At 32.1% G+C, this 24,214-nt stretch overlaps 1 protein-coding gene across 4 annotated transcripts in view; it reads left to right on the top strand.

Annotated features, from left to right (window-relative positions):
• Positions 1-24,214, top strand: part of LOC117115021 (SRSF protein kinase 3-like) — a 62,574-nt gene that overhangs the window by 11,332 nt on the left and 27,028 nt on the right. For 3 of the 4 annotated variants that reach the window (XM_033258658.1, XM_033258661.1, XM_033258659.1), the window contains one exon: positions 18,273-18,406. In XM_033258658.1, coding sequence (XP_033114549.1) covers positions 18,273-18,406 — 134 coding nt within the window. Of the gene's footprint in view, positions 1-3,338; positions 3,560-18,272; positions 18,407-24,214 lie in introns of those variants that run through there. The other variant, XM_033258660.1, reaches the window with a different exon arrangement.

The following is a 24,214-nucleotide window of genomic DNA, read 5'->3' on the forward strand; positions in this document are numbered from 1 at the left end:
GGGGGGGGGGTGCGCTAGCTTGCCAAATTAGTTAATATGAGGTAATTTTTATCTACTTTATAATGATTTTTTGTGCTTTAAACATTTCCATTTGGGGGGGGGGAGAGGGTGGGGGAGGTGTGCCAGGCGATTTGAAGCACAAACTTTTTTGGGCATTCCCTTCCTGCGTACCTCCACCCCTCCAGGTTCGCCACTGTCTGAGTTGATTTGATTTCAGTTTATTTTGCGGTGAGACAAAGGCCGATATGTTTTGTAATGTGCCTACAAAATGGTACTAATTTGGCACATGTATTAGTTTCTTGGTATGATGGAATTTAATCATATTACCACCTGTTGGTAATTTTCACCTGTGTAGTAAGTTGTAAATAAAGTGCACATAATATATATATCAAACCACCTGTTGAAAGATGACTTCATTAGTAGACGCATCTGAAATTCTGCTGAAGTTGGTTCTTATATATTTTCTAATTCTTGGAAATGTGTTAACTGCCACTTATCTGTCCTTGAAATAATCTGTCTTTAAAGAATATCTGATTTTTTATTGCATCTTTACTTTATATAGGCACCTGTAATTCATTTCCTACTGAAAAGGATCTTATAATTTCTTAATTAACTGTAATTATTAATTAGCGAACTCTTACTCTCTTAGATTTTTTTAAAAGTACACACTTTCCGTCCTGTTGGTTTAAACTAGCGTTCCGCAAACTTTTTACTTCATGGCCTATTTACGATTCCAGGCACCAAGCTGCGGCCCAGCAGCCCAGCCGCGCCAGGGACCACCATGCCAAATCCAGGCAAAAACTTTTGATCATGAAGCCTTCATATGTATAATATTTTGACATCATTATCTCTTGTCTCAGTGATAAAATTTCATTGTATTCAAATTAAATATTATTTTATTAAATAAATAATACCGTACATTTGTGTTCCCCCTCCCCGCAATTGTTGATTGGTTATTTTTCTACCATGATTCAACCAAACACGGTTCAGCCACACACGTCATTAGCTTTCTCCTTCTTCCAAAAACTTTTACGCACACTCTGTTACTCCGCAACTTTGAAAGACTACCTTACTATACAGGTATTATGTTTAGTAATAAAGTATCCACATGTGCATTCGGTTATCAAGAAATGTGTAGTGTTGTTTACTGTAGTGGTCTTTCTAGGACAGGTCTTATATTTATTTTTATCTTTAGCTCATGACTCATCCCATCATTCCTCCATACCGGATTTTACTGGATCTTGGAGTTTATACTAGACGATAACATAGTGTCTAGCTCCCGAGGGGCCATAGACACAAAAACCCCTTATAACTCAAATAGCACACATTATCTGGCACTTTAGCAGGCTGTGCAAGCGACGCATTTGCTGTAACAATGAAGCGGCTTTATTAAAATCTTCATCCATGATGAAACCTCAATTTCCAGACGGCTTCGCAGCCCTCCAAAAATGTTTCGCGGCCCAAATTTGGGCTGTGGATTATAGTTTGCGGAACGTCGGTTTAAACAACAATAATAGTGGATGGGTAATAAAGACAGCGGCAGTTTTCCGCAGCGGTTTAGGTTCGGACTTTCAATCGTAAGGTCAGGGTTTCCAGTGTCTGCTGTGCAGATTTGCTTGTGTCCTTGGGCAAGGCACTTTAGCTACATTGCTTCAGTCCACCCAGCTGTATCAATGGGTACCAGCAAACTGCTGGGGACTAACCTGTGATGGACTAGTATCCCGTCCAGGGGGAGTACAACTCTCATCCGCTTCACACTATAGAAACTGGGGATAAGCTCCAGCCTTATGAACCCCAGTGGCTCGGAAAGGATTTAGTAGTAGTTAGTAATAAAGAAGCAGCACTTTGAGACTTACTTGAAGATGTCAGCACAGTTTCACCGGTAATCAGTACACGCTTTTCAGGTGTGTCATTAGCAATGATGGTGCTGGCGGGAGGGAAGGGAAGTCATTTTTCCCTCGGACAGGCGTGTACCCCCTGTCATTTGACGCCACGGCAAGGTTGTCGGACCAATAAATAATATATCTACCCAAATAAGGTTATTTTGATTGACAATGCCTATATTATAGTCTAAAAATAAAAATTGGGCCATACTAAGCCATAGAACTCTTCCTGTGAACCTACCAGGGACTTTTTATTCTGATCCCCTGACTGAGGCTCTTATTACCCCTCAACGGTTCCGTCGGACATGTCGAGCCCCTGTTGGCAAATTTCTACAGCGACCACTGGTTGCTTAGTTTGTTAAAATACTTGGTTTCCAATCCAGAGTCTAGGGTTCAAACCTTGTCACTACAGGGATTTTTTTTATATTTCATCACAACGAAAAATCAGCTCCATTCTCTAAACCTTATAAAGAGACTTAGTTTATAAAACATCATTGTATCTTGTAAGTGGTGAGTGTATGTGTTGTTGGATGTGAAAAAAATAAGAAAATAAATAAGATACTAGGAATACAGTATCCCATATACTTTCTGTTTGATAAATTTCTTGTGGTAGTCTGTTATTGACTTTTTGAACTCTTGATATATTTGAATGTGACATTACCCTGGTTTTATTAGTGTAACCTTCCTAGTGATTACGATACATTTATGGCTGTATATTTCATGCTAATATATTTTAATTTCTCAATGACCTTTAATGTTTTACTCTCACTGAATATTTTTCTAGACAACAGATACTAGAATTACTGTTTATCAATTTTATTTGACTTCTGATGGAAAATATGAACTTTCGTTCAGTGTAACAATAGAGTATTGGATATAATTAACATTGGTATTGATAATACCTTTACGTAAACGTCACAAAGACATTTACATAATGAAATATATCTCATTGATGTCAAAATAATTTTTTATGAATCAAAACAACTCATTATAGTAATTATAAAATGCTGAGCCATAATTTCAAATGCTAAAAGCTATAAATGTTATAAATATATAATTAACATTAGTCTATACTTATACTTTGCTTAATTTATTTCACTTAAATATCACAGAGCATTAGAATAATGTACTTAGACATCTCTATGTTGATGTCAAAATAATTTACTGTATGTGTAATGCAGTGAATAACAATAAAATGAATCAGCATTTATCCTGAGGGCCATTATTTTATATAATTGATGTAATTACATTGTTATTATAATTTTAATTTATTTCCCTTAAAAAATCACAAAGACATTAGCATAATCCATTGCTTCAATTGTGTCAAAACAATTTGTTTATGTGTAATGAATAACGATAAAATCACTCCGCACTTCTCGTGCATTACACTCTTAAAACATATTGAAAGGGAAAAGTATTGCGTTAACAGCTTTCATTAGGTCTGCATGTGATAAAGACATACCCACCTCTTGTCGACGTATGCTCAAGTTACTCGTTGACGAGTCACAGTTATTAGCCATTCGGAACACTACAGTAGTAGTGTATAGTGCAGGCAGAAATCAATACGTAATCAGATGAGTAGTGAGAGAGCAAGTGAAGTACTAGCAAGCCGACAAACGCATAGTCTAGCTACCCTCGTCGTGGATAGATATGCCGATGATCACTCTCTCTGGCAGGTACAGTAAACTTATGCTGCAGTGTAGCAACATATTGTTGAAATATGCTATTATAAGCCAGATGATATGTATGCTACATGCTGCCCCAGATTTATAGGCATAAGGGATATTGTAAAACTAAAGCGTAATTAGTGTCATAAACTTGTTTTATTTTTGGAATGTCAATATTTTTTTTTCCCTCATATTTTTATAACCATCTGGTTTTTCCAATACCTGTTAGATTAAGAGATATGAGTTTTAGAAAATATTTGTTTTTTATTTTTTTTAAGTTTTAAAGATTTCATCTGGATAATTTTTAAATATATCCGTAGCTTATTGAGAAAGATTTATTTTCCCTAATGGTTTTATATCTTATTTAAAATAGTATATATTACATTATATTGTAAATTCCAAAATGTAAATAATCCTCGTAGGCACCCGTGCATGCTACTAAAGGAGATGTATTTTTATTCACAGTCAAAAAATTTCATGATTTTTTTCATTTTTTAGTAATTTCATTGTGAATTTAAAGATTATTTTATTATAGTGAACTGTTTATTTCAAAATTATTCTAAGTTTATGGTAACAAATTAATTGCTACGGATTTAGATGAGTAATTTATTTAATTGCTTTTGTTAAGGATAATGTAATTCCTAGTTTCAGGATCATTAAAGAAAGTAGTTTGCCTGAATTGAGAGAATGTGCTAAAGCCCAAACAAATCTGTATCATAATGCATCATAAGTATATAAAAGCATTCGGTGCTTCCTAAAGTAGACAACCAATTTATTGGTAGCACCTTTCAAAGTAGACAACAAAAATATAATAAGGCCCAATAAGCATAATTATTAGTTTATCACCCTATCCAGGCTGGAAAAGTGATGAGGGAGGGAGGCTTTTTATTTTGATTTTCTATTTTGCTAAAGTTAAATCAGGGTTTTTTGCTGGTGCATTGGTGTTCAAAGTAAAATACATAATTGAGAATATAAACAATAACTTATTTACTAAAAAAATGAAAAAAAAAAAAAAATAAAAAAAAAAATAAAAAAATGAAAAAAAAAAAAATGAAAAAAAAAAACAAAGCAAATGTGTTTTCTCAAAATGATTTTTTTTTTCAATACCATAGAAGACGTGTGGGCGAGGGTGATAAACTAATAATATTTTTTATTGGGCCTAATGATACATCTGGTAGCACCTTTAATCAGTTACTTCATAGGTCCACATTAGAGGAAGTGCAAGTGTATATGTAATCCTCTATCCATTTTGTGATAGTAATATTACACAAGACAGGAAAAGTGGATTGTAGAATTTGCTAGAAGGTGTGTACAATTGTGCCTACTCTAAACTGTAGTTGAAAGCCACTATGACCTCTTGATTTCTATGAGTCTTGTTTACTCTGCAAGTGAAGAATAAATACAGGAAATAATATTTTCAATATTTGACTTGGGGTAAAGCAGGGGTGGGCATAAAAGTGAGTCGGAGGGGCATAGGGAATTTTTTATTTCACACTGAGGACCGCACACAAACCGTGATGTTTCCAATGTGCTTCTGAAAACCTTTATGCACTTCTTTTGTACCGCTTATGCTCAGATTTAATGTTACTTTTTGTAGATCACCGTCGGACTGTACAAAACAAGGGGTTTTCTAGCCAAAGATGGTTGGTGGGCCGCATACATTGATTTTAATTTATTTTCGCGCGCAACAATAAAATCGCCATCAGGTCGAAATTGGCCCACCTGCATTGCAAAGAAATTACATTCAATATATGAATTGCTGACTTTGTATAATTAAATTATACAAATATAAATTGTAAATAATTAGGTTTTAATTAAAATTAGATCTGGAGATTTTTTTTCCCCCAAAAAATTTATAAATAGTATCATTCCTGCATTGAACTTTAGTTGACTGGCAGTTGACCTAAGGACTTTTATGGAAAAAAAAAAATCAAAATTGAATTACTTGATTCTCCTAGTTGATATTTGGTTATTTTAAATGAGCAATTTAATATCTTATTGATTTATTTTGTTTCCAGATATATAGTATGTATTTATTATATATACAATATTTTTTTTTAATGTATTATCATAAATTGATCCATTTATCCTTATATATGGATATGAATTGATGTATATGATAGAAAAGATTAACTTTTGAAAAATATTTTAATATTCATAAATTATAGATGTATTTTGAAATTTTACAAGTTTGACGTCAATAATTATATATGAATGAACATCACATTCCCCTGGTATTTTCATTGCAAAGTGTTAATAGGTAGTTATATTTAAGAATACTAATAATAAAATACATAAGAATATATAAGAAGTAAATAAAGTTAAAAAATAAAATAAATATACTTAAATAATTATAAATAAATGGATGGATAAATATTATCCATTGTTAGCAATCAAATTAATGAATGACATAAACCTCCAACATCCAATCAGCTGTCTATATTAAAAGATGAACACACAACAACCAGTTAACTGTCAGATATTAAAAGATAAACATACATCAACCAAGTGGCTATCAGATAATAAAAGATAAACATACGTCAACTAATCAGCTATTAAATATTTTTAAAAATATATAGAGTAACCAATCAGCTACAAGATATTAAAAAATAAATATACAGCAACCAATTAGCTGTCAGATATTAAAAGAAAAACATACAACAACCAATCAGCTGTCAGATATTAAAAGATTTAGCTATTGGATATATTCAAAGATAAACATTGTTACTAATAAGCCTTAGGTCATCAGATCATACAAAGTTTATAATTATTATATTGTAAGCTTGACCTCTACAAAAATAGCAGTTCAGTTCATAGAAAATTATGTTTTTCTCTTGGGAGAACAAATTTGCGTCATCGGGATTTATCAGTGAAAATCTTTGATATTAATTATTCCATTTGTTGTTATGTCTTCTTCCAATCTACTTAAAATTTTCAGCTTTATTGTAGATATTAATTGTGACTGGCTCTGGTAAACCCATTGTTTGTAAGCAAAATTTAAAATTTGGTAAATGCGTGCATGCTTCTTCAAAATAGGGTTTAATAGAAATTGGATGAGTATTAGTGAAGCTATGAATATTTAACTCATTGGATATATATATAGTAGTGTAGGTTTTGAGAAAACCACTTTCAAAATCAGCTTAATGTAGCATTTTAAAAATAATTGTCAGTTAACTTTAGTAATTTATATTTTGCTATGTTCTTGAATATATCTTTTTTTCATAAACTGCAAAAACCTAAAATTGTTAAAAATGTTGATTTGTTTGATTGTTTGAAATTAAGACAGCTGGTCACAATTGTGGTATGATCAGTAATATTATGATACTGACTTTTGGAGAAATAAATTGTTTGTCAACTTTAAATTCTATTAATTGTAATTAAAGAGTTTAATAGGCCTAAATATTAAGATTGGAATAAATTGTTTTCCAAAATAAGTGAGAGTATGCACGATTAGGTAACATTTTACGAACTTACCATAGCAACAGTAGCATCAGGATTGGGGTGGGGGGGTGGTGGTAAGGCAGGCGAGGGTCTTGTTGAGCACTAGGACAAATAATATTGTCTTCTTGAAACAGGGATTTTCCTTGATAGTTGTGTCTCCTTAGTAGGGATGTCCCAAAAAATTATATATCATCTTCCATCATCATCATCATCATCATCATATCATAAATTTCATCATCATCATCACATTATTATTCGTCATCTCCTTCCTCTTCATCATCGTAATCATCACCAACATGTCATCAATTTCATTATCATCATTTTTTAGTATAGTACATCATCTCTGTCATCATTTCCATCATCGTCATCTTACCATTGTCATCCATAAGGTTACTACACGAAATTGAATTTCATTTCCTTTATATGAAATTTCAACTAAGTCATTCTGTTACTTAATTTAATATAGCAGAGTAGTAATGCAGAATGTGTAAGTAAAATATTAACTGTTTAAAAGCAAAATCTTATCTTTTAGTGATTTGTCCATGACATTTGAAATAAAAACATGAAAGAGGTTTGAGAATCAAGTTATTTAACCATGAAGCTACTGTATCAAGTTACTATATCATAGATACTCAATGTAATGTATCAGACAAAATAAATTTGTTATGATATTTGAAATTAAAAAAAATTATAAGACACCTGTCAAGGCGATAAAGATGCAGCTTACAATTTGATTTAAGAATAGAAACATTAATGAATTTGGGAAGATTTTTATTCAAGGAAGTTAGTTACATTGTGGTACTTGCTGTATCTTTAATTCTATATTCATAGGTTCAGTTCTTGTAAGATGATAAGAACTTTAGAAGATTAATTCCTCTTCATTTTGAAATCTGATTGGCAACATTAATGTATGTGATATTAGTTTACATCCATCCCTTAAGTTGGGAAGTAACTTGTCAAATAGATGAAGTATTAAACGAATGCTTTATGAAATTTGATTTTAAAATCTAAAGAGCTGCTTTAGAGAAAATGCCCTAAAATGTGACACAAGGATTATATTCAAATGACCATTATCGGTATAGCATTGCGGTAGCCGCTGCTATATGGGGATCGAATTTAACATTAACCAATAAGTGCAAGCTCGGTGGTCTAATGGTTAAGACAGCAGGCTAGTTATCTGGAGGTCATGGGTTCGATTCCTACCCGAATGACTTGCAAGATTTTATTTTTTTGGAAGTATTTGGGAACGTACTGAGCATTCAGTACAGTAACACGACAGGTAGAGAAAAAGCACCAGTTATATTATTGTCTCCTGACTCAAACATCATCGTATATGAAAATGAACTACATGCCAATAATTGCTATACCCATGGTTTTTTATACTTTTTCAAAAAACGACTTTATAATAGAGATTGAAAGATGCTGAACAACTCTGCTATAGCACAATGTTATGTTATATCAGTTATGATGAGTATAATGGGATACCAATAGTAGCTGTACAACATCTGCTGTAACACAATGTTATATCAGTTGTGATGAGTAATAATGGGTACCATGGTGACCTTCATGGGGATGCCAATAATAATATGTAGCTATATTGACTCATACTACCACTGTCATTCATTACCAGTATTTTACAGGGGAAGCAACTGCTATGATGTAATGTTACTATACCAATTTCCTCTTGATAGTTCCAGGGAAGCAACTGCTATGATTTAATGTTATCTATTTCATCTGATAGTTCCTATAAGAATTTTCCAATATTTTTGCTGCGAAGCAGCCAATTCATATTCTTGTCAGCAATTTGACCTCTGAAAGGTCATTGTTTGTCAAAAAATGACTGCCTAAGACGACTGAAAAGCGGAGTTTCCTTCTTTCGTTCTGCCTGGTAAAATCAATTACTTTAGGTGACGTTTGTAGACTAACCTACTCGTACCAACGTCCGCATGTCGCGCTAGCCTTATCCTACTCTAGGCCTAGACTAGCTAGGATGGTATAGGCCAAGCCTTGAAGGGATGAAGGTCCCAATGAAAAACAACGTCGCTCTTTGATAGCTAACATTGTCTATTTAACATCACAATAATTCATTATTAGACCTATAGTTGTTTTTTGAATTGTACTCCACAAATCTCAGCCGATACCTTGCACAACTGCACTGGCTAACGTCTCTATCTATTGTCGTGACGTCACGGCTCGCTGGCTCACTCTTGTGATATGTCTCGCACTTGTGATCAAATAACACGCTGGCTCGCACTTTGGCAACACTCTTTGGCAGTCGAGTCGCCCCTAGAAAACCCGCCCTTGGAAACTTGCCCCATAAAAAAATGTACACTTCCTAGACCATGCAGTCTTCAAAATAAAAATTGTAACCTTTGGTAATCAACTACATTTTCCACATACATATAAATTTTTGAAACTTTATTTAAAAAAACCTAAACCATAATTCACCACACTATAGACACTTTTTGACCCAATGAGAAGTGTTCTAATATAGACAATGGGTCGTGTCTCATATTATTTGTTATAGTTTTATTATTCATTATTTTCACTTGACTCGCATAAATAATTTTGTTCGAAGAACATTTATATGCAGTTGTACTTCGCAGCACTTCACTTGCAATTTGCAATTTCTAGTCCTGGGGAAGCAACTGCTATGATTTAATGTTATCTATTTCATCTGATTCCTATAGGAATTTTCCGATATTTTCCAGGGGAAGCAACTGCTATGATTTAATGTTATCTATTTCATCTGATAATTCCTGTAGGATTGAGTTATTGGAGACTAATGGCAGAGTGGGAGATTGTTTTTCCTTAGCCTATGGCAATAAGGATATGTAAAATGTACATGTACCATGCTTGATGTCTGTATTCCATTTAAGCTGATTTCAAGAACATCATCTAATATTGCTTGCTACACAATATATGGGTTTTCTAAAGGCTGCAAAGGAGAAGAGATGTTAAAATTCTATTTGTCCTTTACCCCTAAAAAATGTTTTAATAAATTGTGATAATACTTTGAAGTTAGTATTTGAAGAAGTAAAGATTAATAGTTGGCTAAACCTATTTTATTTTTTAGAAAGTTGCATATTTAAGACTTGCAATTCCAAAACAGCATACTGTACTGGTAATTAGCATTAGTGTGTAACAATATTATACTTAGTGCAGAGAAGCCCTAATACTTTTACTCATATCTTTGGCAATAGAAATCAATTAAAGTAATTATGACTCATCATATTTAAAGCTTTATAGTGTGTAGAATATGAATATATTAAAAAGTCAATTATTTGTTTTGATAGAGTTATCCCAGAAAAAAAACTGTTCCACCAAAATGCATGGTGGGAATACAAACAATGCGGCGCTCCGTATGGCTGGATCTAAAAAACTTCTGCTACTGTTACATAATTGTGAATACATAACCTCTTTTTGCGGAAGGTTGAAATCGTTGCCATTATCCATAAGATACAAACAAGTGGGCATAAATAAATCAAAACAATAAAATGACAGACACAAAAGTGCGGAATCGTATGACCGGACTCTGATTAGTAATAAAGTTTTACTCCATTAGTGAAAAAAGAAGGGCGCCGTGTGCGTCTGGATATACCTAGCAACAAAAGGGAGCCCTATACGTCTTGACCAAGTATAGGAATCTTGCATTATAAAAAGAGAAGGGCGCCGCGTACGTCTGGACCAATTTCCACCTCATTTTTGCTATGTGAGTGCTCTATCTTGTATTTCTAGTATCTTTGGTTTTGGTGACTGATGCTGGTGTTGGCTTAGCAAGTCCCATTTGTTATCATCGTACTTCTTGCGAGTTAATTACAAAGTGGATCTGTAGTGGCACTACGAGATTTGATCAATAAAGGACCGTTGATGTAGAGCATGTCAATAGGCCGATTGAAGCTTAAAAGGCCAAACCCATCTTAAGGCGAAAACGACTCTTTAAAGTTGTTCTTCTCAGATCGGTGTGCGCAAACGTAGATAATGAGAAATCAATGAAGTAGAATTTAGAACAGTATTCTCTTCAACTGCAGTTTAAAGGAAACCCTGAATATTGCCTGGCCTTTCAATTCAGGTGGAAGTGTTACCTCTCTAAATGATGCTGAAATAATGAAATAACAATAAAACAATAATAGTTTACTCTGTTACAGAATAAAAAGCTTAAATTGTTAAATGTAAATATAGAAGCAAGAATGCGTTTATCTGTGGTGCGGCCGAATATTGATGCTTTGTTGCTTTCCAATTGCGATAAGTGGGAAATCGAAATCCAATTAATTTCTATCCATGTATGAAAACAAAACAAAGGGCATTGTAACCTTCACAGTTTACATTCAGGTGTGTTGGGCTCATGAAAGGGATGAATGAACGATTGGATTCAGAACAATACACATGATATGATTACACCGTACTTGAACTTGAAAGCGGCATATTGTAACATCATCATCAGGAGTATACTGCACCTTTAACATAGTGCTTTTTTACTATTGGCATTTGTTTCTATTGTGGGCCGGATGCATCTGATATTGCAATAAACAACAGCCAAAATTATGCATGTTGAATGGAATTCTCAGTAAGATAAATTCACTTCACAACCAATTAGTTTCCCAATCCAGACTGGCCTAGTTGATATTCTCTTAGATATAAAAACAAATTAGATTCTTAATCCAGACTACCCTAGTTATATGACCTATTCAAATGGCAACACATAGGGGTTTTTTTTTCAGTGTAAATTTAACAAGTTTTTTATCAGTAACTGCAGTTTTATAGCATATTTTGAATAGAAGTTTGACAAATAATCACCACTTACAACTTATAAACATAATGCAAATTAAGTATTTTGATTAAAAAGAGACTATTATTTAATATAATTCATTCATTCATATCAACTTTTTTTTTCTTCAGTACATAATAACAAATATAATAATGTATATAGCAAAATAGTATTCTAATGAATAAGGCATTTCCAAAAAAATGAAAGGTTGTGTGCAGGAAATCCTTCAGTGAACACAAACATAATAGAAACAATGGCAACACAGACAACAAAACAAACACTAGGACAAACGTGAAGACAAGAAACTTATTGTCATTAATTATTCATTCATGAAATAAAATGATTTATTGCATAGCTATAGCTTGGTGGTTAAAATGCTTGTCTTTTAATCCCAGCTCAAATCGTATGAAATAAGTTCTGTCTGCATTATGAGAAAAATTTGTTTGATATGCCCTTACATGGACATGATTATATATCACATCCATGGGAACGTCACATAAATTTATCTACACTTGATTGTGTAGATACTGTAGGCAGAACTTTCATTTTATTTCTCACAACAAAGCAAACTCTACTCCCAAACTCTATGCTCTGTCCTCACTATGAAATTTTCTTTGATAAAAACCTGTTGTATGCCCATATATAGTCATGATGTGCCTATCATGACCATATTTAGGCATGTTACATGTTTGATAGTCTGGACAGAGCTTTATAAAAGTTTATAGAGCATTGTTCCTTCTGTAATGGGCGTGGGTATAGTACTTGCTGTTGGATGTAAAATAGATTTTTTAATTAAAATATAGTTTTGTTCATGATAGTTTAACAATCATATTTTACCTGATAAAGATGCTAAATCATATGAATGTATGTTTAAAGATTAAAATTAAAATATGAATGTTTTATTTAAAATATTAATAAAATGATATTTAAAATGTGATCTCAAAATATTTCTATGTATTAAATGCAATATTGTTCTAAATTAGGTCATGCCAAATTTCAATAGTACTGTACTTATTTTATCATATGATATATACAGTATTAACTTGTAAATAATAATCTCATGTTTTGACAGCCTTTTATAAGGAATTAGAAAAAGAAAAGTAAAGATAGTAAATCCTAGGCCAAAGATGGAATTTTCTAAAAATTTATTCTTGATCCATAGAAAATATATTACACAATTTGAATTTTACATAGATTAGAAAGACAAGAAATCAATATGTAGCCTATATATATGTTGGTTATTCACACTGTGTAACTAATTGACTTTGACAGTAACTAGGTAGGGGTAGGCCAGGCTCACATGTTGTCCTTATGAGGCTAATGTAGATCAGCCAAGCAAAGCACCAATCGGTACTCAAATCGCTTCAAAACAGCTTCATCGCTGTCGTACCAGCTCCTGGTGCTATTGTACGAGCCCTACGATAGGTCATTCTGGTCAAGGCAAAGGACACAGTGAACAAATTGTCCAGTAGGGTGTAAAATTACCCTCCTAACTTCTGTGGAATGTACTAATTTACCTGTGATGAAGAGTCCGTTGATTGCACGGGTGCAAGAATTACAGTTATGTAATGCGTGTCTTCAAGCAAGTGGTTGTGTGTGAACATTTTTTTTTTTGAAGTTGCAAAAAACGAAATTGTTCTGTAATGGAACAGATTGTATATAACTAAGTTTAGTTGATGCAACAGGGGTGGCCGGTAAGGGATGATTGAATGTTCTTGAACACCGGCATGTGTCCCAAACTCGTAGCTAGTCTTATCTAGACAGATTACGTTTTGAATAAAAGTTCATTAGTCAGTTGCAGTATTGTGGATAATGTAGTACTCAGGATGAGAAAGGAAGTCTTTTTAATCATATTTATCAAGGGAAAATGAATCCACTGGAGTGGGCTAATATGTTTTTGATTAAATGTTTTGAAATTTGATACAAGGAGATCATATTTGATTTCAAACATATGGTGCTATTTGTAGAAATTTAGAGTTTGGGAGATATATTTGTGTGTGGGATTATATCCAAGGTGTACAATAGTTGGATAGTGATTTTCTTTTTATTTTTACTAATCTTTTCTTTTTTTTAGCAGAAAGAGACTCCATTTTTAATTACAAGCATTTTTTAGTCTGGTAATAAGAAGGTATTATAAAGCAAGACAAATGTTTGCTATAGAATATTATGCTTGGATGTGTTTCTCTAATTTAATCATGTTGCGCTTTTACTGTAATGGTACTGCGCTTGCCAAAGAGGAACATCCATCGCTGCATAATTACTCTCCTATTATGTTCTATCTTTCACTGAATGTACTTCACGGTCTTGAACTTAGTAAACCAACTCTGAAATGAAACCAGCCATTCTCGCCAATATTAAACGGTTCACTCATGGAGAAAATTATTTTTCATCCCAGAACCTTCAGCTTAAGCCAGTAGCAAGATAGATAAATTAAAAGAGGAAACACAATCTTGTATGAAAGATTAGGTTATTATAACCATAGTTCCTTGGGTATAAGCCCACATTCTACTTTTTGCCCAATTTCACTATATGTATTTGTCTTTCCTCGGGCAAAAAACATAAAATATTCACTTTGAATTAGGTATACAGTGCCTGCAATTCTGCAAATAATAATTATGATTTAAAAAAAGAAAAACATTTATGTAAATTTTTATGCGACAAAGAAAATAATTGGATGCTAATCTAACATACAAGAACTTACATATTGACCTATAGGTGCATTGCTTGCTTGACAAAATAATTTGTTTATTGAAAAAAAAAAATTGTTTTGCAAGCCGCGGTTTCTGAGAATTGTGTATGTGAAGAAGTACATTGTTTTGACGACTGGGAGATTAAGCTAAAGGTCAAGCGTTCTTAACATATTACAATAGTAGCTGAGTGATATTGATGACATCTTTAATGTGTAATTATCATGAAATATTGCTTTGCGATTTGCGCCTTACTTGTTAATGATTCTGTGCACCACTAAGCTTTGTCCACTCTATCAACTTTCATGTGAAAAATACTCTATCTTCGTTTGCCTATATATGGGCAAATCCTAGATATTTGTCACATAAAACTTGGATAGTGTCAAAAGGGCTTTACAAATTGTCAGTTGTTCCAAAATGGATAAGGCAAAGGTGGCTGCTAAAACAAGATTTTCTCTTGTTTATTGAAAATAATAAGTGCATAAGGTCATAAGATCATCTGAAATAGTGGAATAAGCGTGGGACTAGACATGTGGTGATTGGTTGATCAAACTTTTTAAGTATTATTTTAGGAGTCTCTCCTATCAAGTAAACAAGTAAAATAGGTTTGTCAAAAATCTATCAATATTTACAATTAGTTGTAAAAAAGTCGATCTGTTTATTTATGTTCGCACTGTAAGGCCAAAAGAATTCATAGTCAAACCATGACAATTTATCAATCAGTATCAGTCAGTCTGGATTTTAGCAATATACTATTAGGCCAAGTAATATTGTGAAAAAAGGAGAATGAAGGCACTTTTTTCCACTGTGATGGCAAATCCAAAATGCTCGAGAAACTAGTAATTTTATTTATTTGGCCTTAGTCCTAATGTTATGGTTAATAACAACCATTATTTATTTTAGTGGGTTAACTAAGCTAAAATCAAACCAAATATTATTGCATATAAAGATATTGATAAAAATCTTATATTAAAAAAAAATTTTTTTTAGCCAATTTGAATTTCAAAATGGCAGCAACTATGCAGTAATATGTTTTAATGATAGTGTCATAGAACCACTGTGGGAAGTTTCATGCTTTTCTGCAAAAATGCATGATTATCTTAGCTGCTCTATAGGCCTAGGCTTATAAAGGGTTCACGGCAACCACCATCATTTAGCCCATATAGTTTGATTGGTAAAAATGTAATCCCTAGAGTAAATCCATGGTTTATGCTATCATATTTATTTTAATAAATTACTTTAAGCTCAAATAATTTGTTTTCATCAATGTTATTAATAACATATGATGACATGTGCCCTTTAGTTCTGCTACTAATTACTGATTTCATTCAACGATATATTAGGTAAATCTTTCAATACCTTAGTGTATACTCTTAATTATATGAGATGAAAGATCTGCTTAAATCTGAAGGAAGTGTAGATATATTTATACATTTTTTATAGACAAATATCATGTAATTCATCACACATTCACAGGAATATATATTTTTCAGCCCATGTCCTTATACTGTATAACAAGACACTAAAATAGATGAGATAAAATAGTAAAAATATTTTGCACCTGACTGCAATTAATAGACATTCACTGTTGATACTAAAGACTTAATAATGATCTGTTATCTTTAAATAGCATCTTATTATATTTTGTACATTTTGCTTGTAATCCATCATAATTATTTATTTTAAACATTTTTTTTAGGTATTATAGGAGGAAATTGATGATCTTAATTTGGTAACTGAAAGTTGCTTCTGATAAACTATGTTAAGCTATAATAATTGTTGTAATATATTTGTTTGGACTTGTACTTATATAACAACAACATACTTAGTTAAAAATAGTTGTGTACATAAAGCAGTCAAGCCTGTACTGGTCCAGACTTCCTACCCCTCTTTCTTTAAAGCATTGGTACAAGATGCTGCAATGCTTTCAGGTCATCACCACTGCTGACAGCGAACCAAACACTTCCGTATGTGTACATAACTATAGAGTATGGCGATACATTAATGCTCTGAAGCATTTAATAACTTATCCATAGAGTATAAATAGAACAAGAGAGCCAACTACGCTCATTGACAATGTGAACAAACAATACGCAATACGTAGCTAGTGTATAACGCGTGCTCTCATTTGTATGTTCACCCGCATGGTACTTGCACAGTTTTAAAAGTTTTCTACGTTTGTTGTCTATTTACCAAGTTCATAACAAGCGTGTTTTATTACGTACATGGTGTGTACACTGGGCCTACGGTTTAAATTCTTTATCCGAGAAGACTTGTTCCACTACCGGAACCATTGGCGAGTGAGCCATTTGAACCAGCGCCAACAATATAGCTGAAGGTTATGGTGCCCTTGACTTAACCGCTCAGCCAATCAACTCACCTAATGAATCTCTAACATGATTTGAAACGACATTAACAATATTAACAGTAACCGAGGCGATTATTACATTCAATAAAGAATTATATCTTGAAATTGCAATATTGATGTACCTTATTTTGTGGTTCAAATTTGGCTTTAAAGGAATTCTAGAACAACTTATTGAGAGAAATATCTACTGTACAAACAGTAGAGTACTATTTTATGAATTATTTGTATTTTATTAATATTTTCTTCTAGTAAGTTATTTTTATTGTCTTTAAAATTTATTGTTGCTGTTTAAGGCTGTAAATAATCTATTACCATTATATCATTTGTTATGTATTGAACAAGTATTTTATATTTTATGTGAAATATCATATACCGTACAATACTGTACAATTGTGTTTGTTTTATAATTTTATCATAATTATGTATAAATTAATTATTTTTCGTAAATTATTTCTATTGTCTTATTTATTATGTTGTAATGTTGTTGTTAGGCTGTAGTAATAATAATAATAATAATACAGTAGTAGTAATAATAATAATAATGGTAGACTTATAGCGCATTATGAAAAGACCTCTATGCACTTAACATTATTTGTTATATTATATATAGAGTGTGTATATATATATATATATATATATATATATATATATATATATAAACAAGAGTTTTCTATTTAATATCTGACTTCAAATGATTCCATGATTAATAAAATGGTACAGATAGAAATACCTCGCTTAATAAATAGCCGATAATATATATATAATATACAAATTCAGCTGTAGCCAAGGTAACATACTATCTAGTAATGTTCAATATAAATATTGTTGCGGTTACCTTTTATGGTAAAAGAATATTATTCTTTGATAATTACACGCAACTTTACCATAGTACAATGACCTTTTGACTAATAAACACCTAATCTAGTATTAGTTGATTTATTAGTTGGTTAATTGTTGACCTCATTCTTTTAGCATTAATTAATATTTAATTATATTTGATTTGTTTATCTTTTGGCTCATGATAAATTATTGTAAATCGTGTGCAAGCTAAATTAGATCTGTTAAGCTCTGTCCAGATTTATCAAAGTTTCTGTGACAAAAATGTAAAAAGAATTTTACTCAGGTAGTTAAAGATGACATTTTTTGTTTCCTAATGGGGCCCCCTCACATAATCATCGAGGCCTCCCACCCAACTTAACATTCGCTACCCCTGTGAGCACCCTATGTCAATTCCTAGATACGCAACTGATTTACAGAATATGAAAATCCTTTCTTTCAACCAATTATAGTGTATGGCAAAAGATAGACAGTTGTAATGTGTTTGTACATTGGGGAGGAATATATTCTTGTGGTAATTTCCTATCCAATTGAAGACTAATAACTTATTTAATAAAATAAATATACAGCAATTCCACAGAGTTGATGTCTGAAATTTTTAGTTTTTTGTTTTTGTTACAGCTCTCGTAAGACCAATACGGCTGAGGATTATAAAAATAAATATTGCGATGATCAATTTTCTGAGGAGGATGAGCCGGAGGAATTGCTCGGATCAGATGATGATGAGCAAGAGGATCCCAAGGACTACTGTAAAGGTACGCTTGGCTCTATTTATCTTAGTGTAGCGATATAAGGTTTTATTAACCCTTGGAATTTTTTTTTGTGCAAGTGCTTGACCAGGTTATAAGCTTTTTTTATTAGGTATGATAGCAATATTGGTTTTCCAATCTTGTACCAAGTATGAAATAATTTGCATTGAAATTTACCATAAAATTTTGCCTACGTTAGTATTCTATTCGATATCTGATCCCCAACAGTGGTGATGGTAACAATGAATTTGATTTTCCTATAAATTTACTATATTATTTTATAATTATTAGTGAACGAAGAGACATTACCCCAAAAAAGAAATATACATGTAGGAAATGAAATGTAAAATTCATGATTCATAACCCATTTGACCAATCATTCTCTAAAGTAACTCCCTTGATTATTATGTGCTTCTGTCACTATAGCAACATTGGTACATTCATAGACAGTCTGAAGATACTTCACATGATGACCTATGACCTTAGTCATTGGATACATAAACAATAATGTGAAACCAGCCTACTCCATGGGGAGGGTTTCTTGTCATAAATGCAGTCAGTAAAATTAAACACAGATTTATTAAGCATGCAACAAACATCGCTTCATATTGGCAGCTCATTAATATTACATGTATTTGTAATAAGTGGTATATAAATGTATTTATCATTTCCTTAATTTATAATTGAACATTTATTAAAGATAGTCATTTTATTTTAGAATATTTTATCCTAAAACATCGCTTCATATTGGCAGCTCATTTGTATTATGTATTTGTAATAAGTGGTATATAAATGTATTTATCATTTCCTTAATTTATAATTGAACATTTATTAAAGATAGTCATTTTATTTTAGAATATTTTATCTTAAAACATCGCTTCATATTGGCAGCTCATTTGTATTATGTATTTGTAATAAGTTTTATATAAATGTATTTATCATTTCCTTAATTTATAATTGAACATTTATTAAAGATAGTCATTTTGTTTTAGAATATTTTATCTTAAAAAAAATCAATTTATTTGGTTGTAACTTTTCTGTTTATGAGTAATTTTTTGTTCATGAACGTTTTCAATATTGTCAACTCAAGGTCTAAATACCGTATTGCCTTTCGCACTTAACTTGTTTATTTCTTATTGGTTCAAGATCACTACCATTTAATGATTAAAATGTGATGACAATTTACTAAAAACCTCATAATTTTCTGCCTAACCTAATTCCCAGCATGCCCTCTCCTGGTGTCTATTTTGATTAGTTCGACAAGGTCATATAATTTCTTTTCGGGAGAAAAACTGTTGATTTTGAACTGAAGATGAAAGAAACGTTGCTCGTAGATCCGTACTCAACTGTGACACAAGGTTGTATCTTTAGTAATATTGTAGTTAAAGATCTGTCAACAGTGAAATGAAATATTGAATTTATTTTTCAAGGTTATTAACTCAAAATAGGCATAATATTTTTTTTATATTATTAAAAGACACAATGGCCATCTAGAGTATACTTACAATTTCCATGATGTTCCATTAAAATATCTGCTGACAACATGATTATTTTGTTTATTATTTCACAGGTAATTTCATTTTAATCAGTTAATTGACAGTGTTTAGCCTTTTCAATGCTTTATCATCTATGTGACAAAACAATAAATTATTAAATAGTTATATTATATCTGTACATTTTTTGATAGGTTCATATACAAAGTAGTTACCGTTGTTCTTTTGGTGTGTTAGTATACTCTTTGTTGCTATAGTAATACCTAGATACAAACATTGGGTTCTATTGGTTTATTTACAATCAATCATTAACAATTTAGAGGATACAAATTTGATTAAGGTTGACATCACGCTTTTTTTATTTCAATGGTTAGTGGTTTTAAATAAGGTCCCTTGACTTGTATTTTCATTTTTGTTTTTGGGAGAAGTCACAATACATGTATGTTTGTCTCTCTCTATGTATAATTGTATGGGTACATGGTAGGATGTTGTGGCTTTGATTGTCATTGGTTGTTTGAATTACTGTATGTAGTGCAGTGTGACAAGGTACACTCCCAAGGGAACAGGGAATAGTTGCACTTTGTGCCAGTTTTCTGATTATTGATTAGTGACGAGGGATAATAATAACATTACTATGTTTAGTAGCCGCATGCTGCTTGAAATGAATGACTTAAAAATATGTGAGGTTGTTTTGAAAACTACAGTAAAGGAAGAATGTTGATAATAATGATAAGTAAAACAAGATAATCATTCATATTGATTGAACAGAAATATACTGTACAAATGCAAGATAAAATTAGTAGTCTTATATAATTACTAAAGAGAAATTTGTGGCGACTTTCGAAATCGGACCTATTGTCAACAAATAAAACATCTTACATTAAATTGATGTTGCAATTTCACAAGCAGTGTTTGACCTTGTTTTCATATGACCTAGTTTTCACTTTTTCTCTTGAGTCTTTAAATTGAAATGGATATGAGTGCGATATAAACCTTATATTATTTAATCATTATTAGCTATGGCATTACAAAATTATCTATCTACTGTTTGGATTAGAAAAGTTAAGTCATTGCGACATGTATAACATTATGTAAGTATTGCAATTACACATCATCAGATAGATAATGTTCGCTAATTAAACAATGGCTTTAGATGTCATGTGACATGATCTACGATGATAATCAGTAACCAACCTGCCGCCAGTCAATTTACTGTATTCACTTTGCTGGAAATTCACAAGTCCCGATGTATTGTGCGACTCCATTGTTCATAGTCGACAGAGGTTTTTTTAAAGATAGATTTATGTTGCATTAATAATAAACAAGAATCAGTATTTTCATTGCTTTTTATTTTATAAATATTAATAAATTTATAAGATAAATCGTGCACACTTTGTAGTACCCATTACATGCTTTGGGAAGAGTAGGAGGTTACGCTGATGTTCCGGTCCAGCTCCTACTGTCTACTACTATAGTATGATGATAATATTATCAGACATACTTTAGCGGTTTCTCATTACTACATCGTCAACAACCTTGATTGTGCTATGATAAAAAATATATTTGGTTGATTTTTGTGCATTAATATTTATTTTTTGTCACAATTATTATGTTAATGTAAGGCTTGATAAAGAGCTTTACCGGGTCAACTGAGCATAGAATAATATTTTTCTGGTTTTTAAAAAATTTAGTTCTTAAGAATTTAATGAACCAAATCACACCTTTTTTGTATAAAATTTTTCAGAGGTTTGTGTTTAACTGGTCTGTGTTAAGTCTTTCATGTCCTCGTTTTTAAATGATGGTTTATGACCTTGTAACCTCATCATCATATGATCGTCATGTAAGAAATATAAGTATGGTGATTAGATCAAATCGACACAGATTTTTATGCATCTGATGGTGTGCAAGACATTCCATCTTGCTTTACTTACACCAATTATAGCATCATTGATTATTATCGGCAGGTTTACATAGAGGACATGTTCACTAAAGCACCATTAGTGTACTACGCTTTATCTCATAAAATTGTACAAGTTTAATACACCTCATACTCTTCAAATTGTGATATTTTTATAATTATTTTATTTTCACCTTTGTTTTTTAATGTATATTTTCTAAAAACATTACCCTAATATCACTATATTACTAACGAACTAGATAATTCTCTCTAGATCGCCCTCATATCTTGCAGTTGATTAATTAATGTAGAAAAATCACAAAATTAATAATCAATTTTTATCTGTTTACTCATTGTAATTTTTAGTATTAAGTGAGCCTCATACTAGGTATGAGGCTCATGCAGTACAATACAATACAGTACTGTATGAACCTCATACAGTACAGTAGATGTGATAGAAGAAGTGGAAAACAACTGTTAGAAGAGGTTTGGTCAGAAAAGCCATGTATTGAAACGAACGTGCAGAGGGCGAGCACGTGTACAATTACATCATAAATCAAACAATGTTTGTCAATTATCCGTGACTGACCAATGAAATTAGTTTATCCATTATCCATGACTGACCAATAATATTACTTCGAGCAATGTATATCATCCATTAATTGGCTATTGTCTGTATCAAGTTCACCATACCTGTCATTGAATATTTAATTGTCCAGTAGCCAGTTCATTAAACCTAGTTGGTGACCATTGTCCATAGCATGTCTTTCCTAGGTACTGACCACTGTCCATCGTCATCATCCCACTCACTAATAGGCCACAACTCTTTTTTATACTTTGCTTAGCGAATCTTGGTTTTGATAGAATTTTAGATGAAGACTGGAAAAAATACAACTAATATTGTTTTTTTTTATCTAGAAAAATGATTGTACTTTAGAAGCAAGTGGAAACCACAATTTATTGATGAATAAAACTTTAAATATTTAAAACAAACCCTGGCAAGTTTGACGTCATAATGTGCAGTCGATTATTAGAATTTACATTAAGACTAAGGTGGCTCTGCTAATAGAGTGAGCCTGGCCGATGTTGATAACAAATCCATCTTACTCATTGACCATTGTTCAAAGTAATATCTATAAAATTAATCATTTATGTCCGTAGCAGAGTATGTCATTCCACTCATTGACCACCTGTCCATGTCGAGTTAAACGTCCATCCTACACTACCACTGACCACATGCCATTGCCAAAATGTCATCCATCACTCTCAATCGTAAAATCTTGCTACATGTGTAGACTTTTAAGTGCATATCACGTTCTATAGTAACAAGCATTAGCATGCAAGAGCCTTTGTATGCTATCGTGCAGTAGAATTCCAATTAGTGTCGGCAAACACAGACTTCACCCTACATGTTTGATCGACACTGTAGGTGATGAATTTCGTCATGATTTTTTTTTTTGGGCTATTTTAAAATCAGTAGTGATATCAGTAGAGTAAGTCATAATAAATGTCAATGTTTAAAGTGTCTTGATCACATGGTGTGGCAGAAGCTTGTGGCGCAGCATGTAAGCATTGGGTTTTCATTTAGAAGGTCAGGGTTCGAGGCTGATGTTCATCACATTGCTTGTGTCGTTCCTAATTAAATATTAAATTAATTTAAATTTAAAAAGTGATAATGCATTATAATATTGCATCAAAGGAAGAATATATAATATATTGTCTTATAGTCATAACGAAAGTATCAAATTATATCCAAATCAAAATGTTGAGTCCTTAACACTTAAGTTCTTTCGTTATTTGTGAGAAATTTAGATACTCTTTATATGAATGGGAATTAATATTAATAATTATTCAAGTGTTATTTAGATATTTATATGATATTAATAGGAAAGTATGAATACATTAAATTACAAGTACTTCTGTAGAATCACACCACAGTTATACACGCCATTATTGTTTAGTGATGTCATATAATGATGTTAGGTACTTGTAGGCACCAACATTTTGGTCCTCAAACCCCTATGTATGTACAGTACCCCTAAATGAAAAATTAAACCTCAGAGTTACAGTACATATACTGTAGCTTGTGTGTATATGCAGTAGTAATATGAGTGATTGAATTGTAATTACTTAAAAAGTGCCTAACCTAGAGGAAGATTAAATTTGTTTACAGTATATAAAAATTTCTTTCTCCACTTTGGCGAACGATGCACTTATTTTTTCTTCGCCAAGAGGTATCTCAATTCGCCATTGGTGAATGGCTAGCGTGAGCGTAGTAAGCCATTGGTCCCGTGAGCATTTATAGTCGATGTGCACGTTAAAGAACGCAGTACACTCTTCGGGAAAAGAGTAGGGGATTATCTCCCGGTCTTTTTCTAGACTTTTTATGGACTCTCCTTGGTGTTTACACCGAATCAGTCCAAC

The sequence above is a fragment of the Anneissia japonica genome, unplaced genomic scaffold (assembly GCF_011630105.1).
Source record: "Anneissia japonica isolate Jap-2015-1 unplaced genomic scaffold, ASM1163010v1 scaffold24_len2511860_cov200, whole genome shotgun sequence".
NCBI lineage: Eukaryota > Metazoa > Echinodermata > Crinoidea > Comatulida > Comatulidae > Anneissia > Anneissia japonica.